At 41.8% G+C, this 13,070-nt stretch overlaps 1 protein-coding gene across 2 annotated transcripts in view; it reads right to left on the bottom strand.

Annotated features, from left to right (window-relative positions):
- carmil1 (capping protein regulator and myosin 1 linker 1) overlaps positions 1-13,070 on the bottom strand; it is a 65,467-nt gene that overhangs the window by 12,550 nt on the left and 39,847 nt on the right. For both annotated transcript variants that reach the window (XM_080788271.1, XM_080788270.1), the window contains exons 17-30: positions 11,636-11,705; positions 11,251-11,332; positions 11,039-11,138; positions 10,876-10,930; positions 9,773-9,945; positions 8,583-8,651; positions 8,052-8,145; positions 7,543-7,641; positions 6,868-6,996; positions 4,554-4,676; positions 3,920-4,095; positions 3,336-3,423; positions 2,942-3,100; positions 2,296-2,362 (exon numbers count right to left, since the gene is read on the bottom strand). In XM_080788271.1, coding sequence (XP_080644397.1) covers positions 2,296-2,362; positions 2,942-3,100; positions 3,336-3,423; positions 3,920-4,095; positions 4,554-4,676; positions 6,868-6,996; positions 7,543-7,641; positions 8,052-8,145; positions 8,583-8,651; positions 9,773-9,945; positions 10,876-10,930; positions 11,039-11,138; positions 11,251-11,332; positions 11,636-11,705 — 1,484 coding nt within the window. The remainder of the gene's footprint in view (positions 1-2,295; positions 2,363-2,941; positions 3,101-3,335; positions 3,424-3,919; positions 4,096-4,553; positions 4,677-6,867; positions 6,997-7,542; positions 7,642-8,051; positions 8,146-8,582; positions 8,652-9,772; positions 9,946-10,875; positions 10,931-11,038; positions 11,139-11,250; positions 11,333-11,635; positions 11,706-13,070) is intronic.

The following is a 13,070-nucleotide window of genomic DNA, read 5'->3' as shown; positions in this document are numbered from 1 at the left end:
GTGGGATCTGTGTAAACCTCAGAAGAATCCTCTGCATGATCATCAATCACAGAATTCAAAATGTTCTCACAGAAAGCGATGTCCTGAGCAAATCACAAATTGGTTTTCTACCAAACTATCTCACAACAGACCACATTTACACCCTCAACACCCTAATCGACAACCAAATAAACAAAAACTAAAGCTAATTATTCTCCTGCTTTGTAAACTTAAAATTGGGCATTGGGGGAAATACCTACATACATCATCATGAAATCAATGTACACTAACAACAGGAAATGCGTAGTTAAAATATAGTTGAAAAACAGATGTTTTTCCCCTTAAAGCCGAGAAGTAAGAGTCCAACACTCTTCAAGAGTCTACAGCTCCAGGCATCACCCTAGCTTAGTCAATCTGGGTATTGGCAATACAAAGAAAAACAGTTGTCACAAGAAACTACACCCTATAGCAAACACAGAAATCAAATGCTTACTATTTGCAGATGATCTGCTGGCGATGTCTCCAACCAAGGAAACTTGGTCTCCTGCACAAATTCTCCCAGACATGGGCAAAATAATATAATATTTCAATTCTTCCTAAGTACAATCCCATTAGAACAAAGCACAGTCAATTTCAACCAAGCTGTAAAGGACCTGAGAGACGAGGCAAGAAGGGCCTTCTATGCCATCAAAAGAAACATCAAAATAGACATTCCAATTAAAACCTGGCTTAAAATACTGGACTCAGTGATAGAACCAATTTCCCTCTATGGCTGTGAGATCTGGGGACAAGTAATTAGCAAACCAAGATCTTGAAAAATGAGATAAACACCAAACTGAGACCCTGCACACAGAATTCTGCAAATCTGGATCCCGCAGAAATAATCAAATAATGCATGCAGGGGCAGAATTATTAATTAATTATTAATAAAATGTGTGCATTGAGTGAGCATTTAAATTTAACAACCACCAAAAAGAAAGTGACAAGCTGGTCCTGGAACTCTGCGGCACAGACCCCAGATCTCTAAACCAAATATAAAACAGCAAAAGGAAAACTATCTAACACATTGGAAAGCAACCCGAAAGCAGAGAAAACTAGAATGCTGTTTGGCCCTAAGAAGAGAATACACCGTGCAGAATACAGTACCTGAGGATTTTGACTGACCCATAACCGTAAAGTACAGACTAAAGTACAGACTCAATGAGAAGTATTGTGATCGACAAAGGCAGTCAGAGGCAGACTTGGTTCCCTAGAGAAGACAGACCTTTCCGAACTGACTTGGCTTTTAATCACAGACTAGCTTAAATTTAAACCTTTGATTTGATCACCTCCTATCTTATTGTCTGACTGTATTTGATTGTACTGATTGTAGTGATTATATTTTATTTTATTGTTGTTTGATTTTTTTGTCGAAATGACTAAACAATTAGGAATGACAATGCTTTTAGGAAAATCTTTGAATTCAGATTGTGGCCCCTAGATGTGTCACAGAAACTATTGTTTTGGGAGCGTTTTACTCATTGCTGGCTGTCTGAATATAAATAAATATATAAATAAAAATGTGGACATATTAATGTCATATAGCAGCTTTAAAGACTATTACAGAGCAATTACCATTAAACACATTTTATCTTTTTTAGAAACACTGTATATTATATACAAACTACCTTTGAAAAACAACTTCTATTTGTGCACAAACTTGCAAAAGCTTACCCCAAGCAAACCTTTCCTATGTGGATATACAGTATAATAGTAATACAGTATAATACAGTAATGTAATGCTCTGTGTACACATCATTTCTATTCCCTTTCAAATGTACATACATTATTTTGTGCTGAGTGTTTGTTTTGCTTTGGCAATGTTAACGTATTTTCATTTCTCATGACAATATCCTCCATACAAAACCATAATTGTAGTTACTAAAAAGCCAGACAACTATTCAACAATCTCTGAATGATATATAGAGTCTGGAACTACCCGAAATCCGAGTAAAGGAAGCTGTCATTTCCATTCATGAACATATATTTTTAAATGTCTTTACACTTTATTTTTTAACTTCTGCTAAGCAGCAATCTATACAAGCTTCAATGATTTTAATTGATATTAGGATCAATTTGTGTGGCTGTAAAGATTAAACGTTAGTGGGGAGGAGGCTTCACATCCGTTCGTGATGAGAGCTTCTGTGCTCCAGACTGTACTATGACCGGAAGCATTTGAAATGTGTGGGAGGCAACAATCTGGCCATGCGAGACTAGCAGAACAGTAAAGAACAGAGTTGTGTCACTGTGTGAAGTTCAGTTCTGTCAGCGACTCACCAAACGCCACAGAGACCGGTCGCAGCATCCGGACAAGAATACTCTTCCTCTTAGACTTAGGAGTCATCTGGAGAGGAGAAAAAGTCAATTTGATTAAAACAGTGATTCTCAAATGGTGTGCCGAGGCACACTGGTGTTCCGTGAGACAAGTCGAGGTGTGTTTTGGGATTTTGAAGAAGAAACACACATTTTTATGTGTAATATGCAAATATAAGAAATGTTATGTTATATTTATATATATTTCAATTTACTAATTATATCTGTACTTTGGGCGCACTCAATTCCCAACAGATTCTATACCCTAACAAAAATATTTAACCCACTTTCAATCTGGCATTCATATTTTGTGAAGGTAATTTATTTTTAATTAAATTATTATTTATTTAATTAATTATTCATATTAATTCTTTCTCACAATAAAATAATCAAAAAAAATAGTCGATAAGCTCAACACAATGGGACACGTTGATTAGAATTAGGGTTGATTAGGGTTTCAAGCTTGTAGATCGAAAACAACTGGACTACACTATTAGATTGGCTTTTAATCACAGCCTAGCTTAAGTTTTGATTTAATTTGATTAATAAAATTTGCTTTGGAGATATCTATACTAAATAAAAATAACGAAAGAAAACTGAAAAAACCTACCATGCAAGTGTCCATTTCCTCCAGCCTGTGGGCGTGGTCTACTACCCTGGTGTTCTGCTCTTGGTTCTCAGGCTGGAGAATTGTCTCATCCAGAACCTCGGCCTCCATCTGGGGAACATGGCGGACCAGCGGCTGGCCCTTCCCTGTCAGATGGTCTGACTGCAGGCGAGAAGAGGAGGACAGCATGGACGGATGTGTGAATGATCGGATGGATGAATGGGTGGATAGAGGAATTAGGGTGGGTGTAGATGAAAGGCTGGATGGGTGAGTGGAAGAATGGATGGGTAAATGGGAGGATAGATAGGTAAGTGAGTGAAGAGGGAGATGGATAGATGGATGTAAAAGTGACAGATCATTAGACATTCAGTAGGGTAAATGATCATAAGTCACTAACTAGAGTGTGCTGGGATCGGGACAAAGACTCCAGGATATCATCTACGATGCGGTCTGACAGAAACGACGCCAGGCTCAGCTTCACCTCACTAGAAAGAAAACAAAAAAACACACGCAGCACACATCAGGATAAACATAACAGTGTCTCATTGCACAGCAGGTCACAAGACACATTCAAACCCATGACGTTGGGAGTAGGCATGTGATCATATGAAGTGCATCAGACTGCCCTGGTTATCTGTGTTATCTAGAGTCTAGAGTCTAGAGACGAGTCAGACGACTGTGGTTGTCCATTTGTGGACAACCACATTATAATTGCCATAGACGTTTCAAAAAGTATTTATTTAAAGACAGGGCAGGGTACAACCCTTATTTTTGTTTTTCTTCTTTCTAATTATTTGATCGGTCCAAAACATTGTGTTTATTGTCATGATTTATCACAACAAGATTTGGCTTTGTCCAAAGCAAAAAATATCTTTAAATGAATACTTTTTGAAACGTCTATGTGAAAAACGAATGGTGAATTCTCTTCCGGGCCGCTCATCATTCTGAGAGGGGGCGGGACTCCGACCCACATCCACCCACCTGATCTTGTTGATAATGTCCACCCCTGACTGTTCCAGCAACGTTGTGGTGATGAAGCTCCGTGGAACAGTCATCCTCCCTGTGCTGTTCTTGACCAGGTCCTGACGAAGGCTGCTCCTCTTCATCGCGTGAGGACAGAGGCTCTCCGCCGTGTCCACCATTGACTGGAGCAATGCCTGAGGGGGAGGGGGGGGGGAGGGGAGAGAGAGACAGAGAGAGACAGAAATTAATGTGTGTATTATTATATAAATATATATATATATACTGTATACACACACACAGGTTTTGGGTCCCGGGCAAACGTCTAATTTCTCTCAAGAACAGATTTCAGAGCTGCAAATTCAAAGGAAAGAAACAGCAGAGGGCAGTGTTTTTCTCTTTTCCACCCTCCACTGATCTATAGCAGTGGTTTTCAACCAGTGGTCTGGGGACCACCATTGGTCCTTGAGGGGGTTCCAGGTGGTCCCCAGCTAAATGATGGAGAGTAGGTAACCAAATGGACCCTTATAGATCTTTAACTCTTGAGGGTTAAAGATCCATTTGTTTTATGCTCTCAAGAAGGGAACAAATTATTTCACTCCTTCATACTGTTTTGAATTGAGAAAGCACAAAGCAGCATCAGTAACAACCCTACCTGTAGTTGTTCATCCAGGACCGCCGAGACCTCTCCCGCCATGGACTCCAGTTTGTCCTGGATGGCCCCCACACACGGCTCCCTGACCCCCCCACTCTTCAGGTGGTACAGGTTACGAAGGAGCTGGAGGGAGTGGGAGAAAGAGAAAGAGAGAGAGAGAGAGAGAGAGAGAGAGAGAGGGGAATATTCAGATTCAGCACGCACGCACACACACAGCTCGGCAGCTGAATGGCAATTCCCGTTACGTGTACGAAGGAGCACCACCGGAAGAGGAGGGCTGAAAGAGCGTAAACAAGCCGAAATACGGTCTTCACTATTTTGGGTTCCCAGATTGTCTACTGGGTTACACATGGCAACGGTTTGTGTTGTGCTTGACATCAAACCTGACCCCTGGGAAGCATATAAAATGTTGCAGACATCGGGAGAGATGGAAGAGAGATAACTAAGGATATTTACAGAGTGGAGCAGAGAGTCGGAGACAGGAGATCAACGTCAGATGTTGTGCTGGACGGATCCCCTGAAAAGAGGGCCGGTGTTCCTGAACGATGATCCAAAGCCACACTTGCTAACTTGTCCCGCCGTGGCCGTGGGGGACAATGTGTACTTTTTCGGAGGGCTCTATAAGACCAACGGCCAGGATCCAATTGACGTGCACGTCTTCAATACGCTGTCTTTGTGCTGGATGGATCTGACACCTGTGACGAGCGGACGAGGGGAATGTCCCAGCGAGGTTCCCTCCATCCGTCACGGCCACACCGCGGTGCTCATAGAAGATGCCATCTACATCCAGGGGGGTTTAGTGAACTTTAAGCTAATAAAGGAGGACAACCGCATCTGGATTCAGGGCGGAGAATACTGGGACGTAACGTATGCATTTGATGTGGACACCCAACGATGGTTCAAGCCCCAGGTTTCCGGGGACGTTCCGGAGGGGAGGTGGGCCCACTCCGCCTGCGTTTTGAGGAAGGCCATGTATATCTATGGAGGACACCGGCTGACTGGACTCACCAATGACATCTACAAGTTGGACACTAGCACAATGTTCTGGACTTTAATTAACACAAGAGACACTCCAGTGCGAGTTTCAGGATGTCACTCTACCACCATCATCGGGACAAAGATGTTTGTATTCGGGGGCCAAGGGGACCTTCAGGACAAGGACAAGTACAACCTCATCAGAGTGTTTGACACAGAGAGCAACATCTGGCTGAGCACACCGTCTGTACCGCCTCTTCCAGAACAATGTGAGGGTCATGCGGCCTTTGCCTACAATAGAGAGCTGTACATATTTGGCGGCTACAACTTTGATCAAGGGCAGTACTTGAATGATCTGTGGAAATTAAATACAGAGACCTTCTCCTGGAAGAAGGTTCACCCCAAGGGGAAAGGCCTGATTTGGAGGTCTTCTGTGTGCAGTTGCATGGTGGGAGATCGTGTCATCCTCTTAGGAGGACACAGAGACGCAACCCAGACACAACTCATCTTACAGATCTTACACTTAAGTCCTAGACTCAAGATGTTATGCAAACTGGCAGTTGTTCAATACGGTCTAGAGCAGTCTGATCTCCCACACGACATCAAGTGGGAACTAGCAGCAATGACAACAGAAACGGCAAACCTGAGTTTGCTCGCTGCCATCGAGAAAACAAAAAATAGGATTTAGTGGGTGTTGACTTTCATATTCCATTACGATGGGTTGTCTTGGGAGTGTCTTCCAAAGTTCGCGTGAGGGGACCCTTTAGCAAAAATGCAACAAAATTCAACAAATCAAGCATCCCATTTTCCACCTCAAATACTAACAGTTCTCTGTGGTACAATTATTTCCCGTGCAACTTCCTCGAGTCCTGATACAGTGGCTGCACCTCACGACTGACACTGCGCAATGAGGAGCGCACTTTTTCTAGATATATTATTTTTTTTGCGAGTGAAATATACAAGAGTATCAATGGCGTGTGATATGAAATGTAAAATTACTATTAAACAGCAATCATCGTTTTTTGTATGTATTATGTATTATCATTGACTGGCTTCCATACAGGAAGCCAGTCCCCAATCCCAATAATTATCGTGTTGCCTGTATCTATAGTGTGTAGAGTTGTTATATTTAGACTATATTGTCAAATTATGACAGAAATCAACTAACTAACCCCCCCCCCCCCGCCCCCTTCTGTACCTACACCTCTTACCCGATCTACTAGCTCACATATAGATGTGCTAGTAGATGAACTGCTATTTTAGCCCAAGATGTTCACCCCAGAGCAGAGAGTCTATAGGGCTTGTGTGGTTCCGTCTCATTTTGTGTGATTCTCAGTACCGTCTTGGAGTTCCTGGCATCCTGCATGAGGTTCTCTGCCACCTTCATGTCCTCCTGGACGGAGTCGGTCTCTGTGAACCTCAGAGAGTTCAGGTGGTCCTGCACCTTCACACACATCGTGTCCATGAGCTGAAACAGAAGCAGGCGCTGCATGGGTCACACCTCATAACCAGGGTCACACGCACCAACCGTACAGGAGACACAGGGATTACATCCTTTTTTTGTTCCCAATTCCCAATCAACAATTTGTGAAAGCCTACACTAGTGCTCGGTTTCATAAACAATTAGCATGATATGTATATTTTAAAATCAGTTATCGTTCTAAAAATGTAGGTTCCTACTTCCTGCTGCTTACATACAGCCAACCAATCAGCTGAAGACATTTTCTTTAACCCATTTTGACCTGAGATCAGATTCTAAAAATGTTTTCTAAATCCTGACAGTTTTCTGAAAAAGCTATGTTCCTATGTCAGTCGTATATCAGTCAGTATATAAATAGCTAAAGCATTACATAATGCTAACACCAAAAGGGGTTCCCGCCCAAAATGGGTTAATGGAAGATGCTTCATCTGAACATGTATTCTACTGTTGGTTTCAATCTTAACATGAAATATCACATTGTATTGTAGTACTCACTTTGTTCATGAGTGCATCATGTGTGTGTAGATGTTTTACCTGTTGCGTGGTGGTGGTGACAATGCCCTGCTGCAGCCTGTAGGCTTGCTCCTGGAAGTATTTACGAGTCTCGTGGTTCCTCAACAGGTACTGCTCCATCTACACACAAACACATACGTTTTATCTGTGTATGTAAAGCCTGATTTAAACATCATAGTACAACGTGGTCGTACAACAAATTGTAAATTGGCCATGAGTGTGTGTTTGCACAACATAATGTACAAACACAACAGTGAAGTTCTTCACCCACACCTTTTTGGTGTTACTTTTGTTTTGTACAGCACTATGGACTATCATAGGCATTCAGCTTACGAACCTGATCACAAGACATACCTGTAGATGTTTGGGCTGTTTGACAAGATCGCATATTTTCACTACTTTTAATATGAAGACATACAAGTATCTTGTGTTTTGAAGGCATAGCTCAACAAATACCCTGAATTCACATTTTCATGTGCACATCCTAGAGTTAACCTTCACAATGAGGTGATAAAAGACAGGACGGTGACCTTCAACAGGGCATCCTCAGTCTTCTCTGGGCTGGCCTTCAGAGCCTGGGCAGCGTCCATGATGGGCATAGGCATGAAACGAATGGTGTAGTTTCTGGTGAAGGAATAAGAAACTGGTTGGTGGCGGAAATTAAAAACTGTATCAATTATGGGCAAGTGTGAGGCAGAGAAGAGATTCCAAATATATGTTTCACAAGACCTTGACCATAACCAGCTGATTAGAGACTGCCTACAAATAACTTTTTATTTTCTTTAGAACTCGTTAAAAGTGTACTTCATTTCAGTGGAAGTTGCTCAGTGGCGTTTTGAAGCACCCGGAAGACTTCCGGAAGTATAATTACAAGACAATGGCTCGAGCGAGCGGAAGTTTAGCCTAGCCTAGCCCCGGTCGGGCATACGCACGTGACGTCATGAACGTCCGTCCACCTCCATTAAAGTGCTGCAATTCCCCATTTCGCAAGTAGGTAGTGGCATTTTCAACGTTGGATAGCCTTACTGGGGGCTTGGGTATACACTATACAGTGTACATACTTTTCCAGGGCGGCAGCCACGTCCTGTAGGCCCTGAGGGGTGATGTTGTTCCTATCCCATACCACCGTCCTGGAAACACACACACACACACACACACACACACACACACACACACACACACACACACACAAGCTGGGTTTCAGAATATCTCTCCAGAGAGCCACAATTTAAACAAAACTTTTCTCAGGACCTCAATATTGACTTTTTGGAGTTGTTGACCAGACTCTTCTTGTAACAACGATTTTTGAGGGGGCGCTAGCCCCTCCAATGCATGGCTTTTGAAGATGACATCATGTGGCATTACCCCATAGGGATGATTTGATTGGCTGAGCATATTGAAGATAAAAGTGAGATCAGAAAAGTGAAGACGGAAAAGTCAGGACGCAAATTGTGATTGGCCAGAATGAGATGATGTAAGATGATGTATTATGATAAGAGTGACCTTCACTTCACATGGGTGTGATTTTTAAATACTATTAAGTTGTTATAATATACTATTTAACAGTATTTTATCCAGCAAGACCTTGAGAAAGTATCTCAAAGGGGCTTTACTTTCCACTGAGTATAGCGGAGTCAAGAATGCTATATTCTTTTGTCTTGATGCTCTTAATGTATGCTGTGTAAGGCACTTTTTATTGCCTTGTTGAAATGTGCTGTTATACAAATAAACTTGCCGTGCCAAGTTTTCTTATCTTGCCACTCAAGCCCTCTGTGCCCTAGTCCTCTGTGCCCTAGTCCCTTGTGCCCTAGTCCTCAACTTAAAATGTCATCTCTGAAGTGTTTCCACTGGTGTAAAGTATGTGTACTCAAGTACTGTACTGTATCATTCTGAGGTATTTTTTACTTTACTGGAGTACTTCCAATTTTCAATACTTTTTACTTGTACATCTCATTCTCAAATAAAATATTGTACTTTTACTCCACTACAATTATTTTAAAACTTTAGTTATTAGTTACTTTATGTCATACATTTTGCAAACTTGTGAAATTGCACATTCTGCACAATTTATATTTATATATTATATTATATACAATTTGTACTTTAAGGATATTTTGATCATGCCAACACATACTTTTACTCAAGTACAGTTTGAATACCGGACTTTTACTTGTAACAGAGCATTTCTAATTTGTGGCATAATACTTTTACTTAAGTAAATACTACTAACAGCGAGAGTTTCCCTGCTGACCTGAGTTTGGTGTTGATCTGCAGAGCTTTAGCCAGCATCTTTGCTCCCATGTCTCCCATGTTGTTGCCACTGATGTCCAGTTTGATCAGAGAGGTGTTGCTGCCCAGAGCACTCAGAACAATGGACAGGTCCGCCTTCAGTCTGGAGTCGGCCAGGGACAGCGAGGTCAGAGGCTGGTGGAGAGATTTCAAATATACTGTGTATTGTTGGGTAGAAATATATTTTCTATATATATATATATTATATATATATAACATATTTTTGTGTTTTCTTCGCAAATTTAAATGGTTGAAACGTTGTGTCTTCTCTCTTCAATAAAGTAACCTGCGGTAAGCCTTCCTTCTTCGTAAATTAACACCAAATTGTATCACACTACAGCAGGGGTGGGCAACTTTGACGGTGGAGAGGGCCACTACATTTCCACACTCACTCCAGAGGGCCACATTGCATATAGCAAAAATAGCCGATCTACAAGATCAAAACACGTTGCATTGCAACATGTTTTGAGCTTGTAGATCAGCTATTTTTGCTATTATTTGAATTTAAATCCTGAATAATTTTTTGCTATTTTTAAATTGGAATCTTGAAAATGTATTTAATTTCAAATGCATTTCTAATGCCTTTAATTAGCAACACAACTAAACGTGTGGGTAGCGCCTCCACAAATTGTGCCAAAATGGCAAATGGTTGGTATTCACCATTGCTTTGAGTTGCTTAACCAGCAGATTGGATGATTGTACTCTCCCAGCAAACACTCCCACCCCCCATTAAGCTCATTATAGAGAGCTTAAAAAGATGAGTGTCAAGTAGGGATGTCCCGATCACGTTTTTTTCTCTAGATCCAGATTCCGATCATTTGATTTTGAGTATCTGTACGTCGATACCGACCCTCTCTGATATTTATATTTTTATAGAACACTTTTGCCATATCACAATAGTACAATATCCAAAATCACAGACAATATCCAGTCTAATATCATGATATGGATATAATATTGATACTAGTGATGTCCCGATCGAGTTTCTTTTACTCATTTAAAATGATCATGTGATCGGATCGGGACAACCCTGGTTCCAAGGTTTCTTAGCATAGATTCACTGACCGATTCTTCTTCCTGAATCATGTGTACCAGGTTGTCCAGGACCTGAGACATGTTCCTGGAGGAAGGAAACAGAAGGTGACACTGAGCACAATGATCATGATCCAATGACAGAACAGAGTTGTCTTGATTTATCTCTTAATGCTTGTCAGAGTTTGTCACCCACTTGGACTTGATGTTATTGAAGTTCTTGCCCAGTGAAAGGTGTCTGATGGAGCGATTCTTAGCAAGCCACACCAACAGAGTGGTCAGATCCATGTCCAAACCTTATTAAAACAGTTTTGAGGATTATTTTAAATATTATACAGAGGAGACTGCTGTTTGCAAGATCTTCACAAAATGGATATACAGTACAGTATGCACCTCAGATATACTGACCGTTATCAGAGATGTCCAGACTGGAGATGTTGGGTATCTCAGCAATACAACCTTCTAAGATCTGAGATCCTCCAGAACGCAGCTGAGCAGAGAGTAAAACAAAGACTGTTCATTATTTTTGTTAATAAAACATCATGTCAGAAATGAATTATGAGCTGAATTACCCCCAGGGTGTCCCCCAGGGTCGGATTGGTCCCCTCCTTTTTCCCCTCGACACCAAATATATATATTTATTTTTTGCCACAGTCGATCTACAAGCATTGTGACACACTGTGAATGTGGATTGTTCACATTTATTATGACATGCTCAGAATAGGGACACTTAATATTGTGCTTATTGAACGGTGCTATGCTAAAGGCCCTTTGGCAGAGAGTGAGCGTTTACCTCACAGCAGCTGAGATCCAGGGACACCTCACTGAGGTTGGGGTTACAGCCCAGACCCAATAACAATGACCTGAGGACACAGAACAGAGTAAGAACAATGACCTGTGGGCACAGAACAGAACAGAACATGCCTGCAGAAACTCAACAGACTGGTTCTCAAAAAAAACAAAGCCTTCTGCAATATAGAGTAGTAGAGACAAAAGCCTGTTCTATTTCGTCCCTGCTGACCGCCAGAGGCGGTGCTTTAAGCATGAATATGTCCTTCGCGCATGCGTCGTCGAGTGTTGTATACAAACAAAGTCAATTTTGACCCCGTGATGACCCGAAGTAGTCTATATCTTCCGGCAGTCTGCAGGGGATCAGTCTCTAATTTTTCTCGCGCGTCGTGGTGAGAAATTTGCACTGGGCTGCGAGGTATTGCTATGCAATACAATATGCAGCTACGGTGCCTGTACCTGGTCGCCGGTAGTTCTGTGACGGCGTGACTGCCTGTCGGAGTAGCGTTTGTTCGCCCTCCAGGAACTGCGACTATGGTTTTCTATCTCCTCGATGAATGGAGTTTATTTCGCGGATTCACGTGGACGCAGGAGCGTCCAATCTCTCTCGCCGGTAAGGAAGGCTAACCCCCCTCGGACAAAAGGTACGTTATCGTTTAAAGTGGTGCTATCCCCGCTAAACAGACGTCCAAATGATATGATATATTTTATCATGGCATAACCTCTTGGGAGTATAGGCTGCGTTTGCGCCGCCTCCCTGCTCTGCAGACGAGGCTTGTTCGACTGCGAACGCTAACAGACGTTCAAATCATATGATATATTTTATCATGGCATAACCTCTTGGGAGTATAGGCTGCGTTTGCGCCGCCTCCCTGCTCTGCATACAAGTTTTGTTCGACTGTGAACGCTAGCGCTTATTATTATAATAATAATAATAATTAATTGCATTATTATAGCGTTTTTCCCAAGTGCTCAAAGCGCTTTACAATGATTCATTCATTCATACATTGGGAGGTATAAGTGACTATAAGACTTGCCGAAGGATAAGAACACTGTCATCTTACCTTCGTTTGATAAACACGCTACTTTAAAGCTTTGTTTAGCCCCTGCTGATGGCAAGCACTGTTGCTACATAGTATACTCTCAGCAGTCGACATATAACTTATGACTTAAGTTAGTTAAGGCTAACCGGCATTTTCTGTTGACAAGCCCCGCTGGCCAAAGCCATACAGGGGCCTATATATATATATTGGTATATATATATACCAATATTGGCAGCATTCAAGCTTAACTGCTTTTGCGAATAGCTTGTATTCTTGTTGTTATTATTAGCCCGGTACAGGAGCAGCTACCTGCGTCCTCCCAGGGTATTGATGTTGCTACCAGTATAGTCTGTAGCTAAATAGCTATTGGTGTACATAGCCTGTCTGGTTGTTAAC

This window comes from Protomyctophum bolini (genome assembly GCF_963924005.1).
Source record: "Protomyctophum bolini genome assembly, chromosome: 17".
Taxonomy (NCBI): domain Eukaryota; kingdom Metazoa; phylum Chordata; class Actinopteri; order Myctophiformes; family Myctophidae; genus Protomyctophum; species Protomyctophum bolini.
This window is presented reverse-complemented; position numbering and strand designations above follow the sequence as displayed.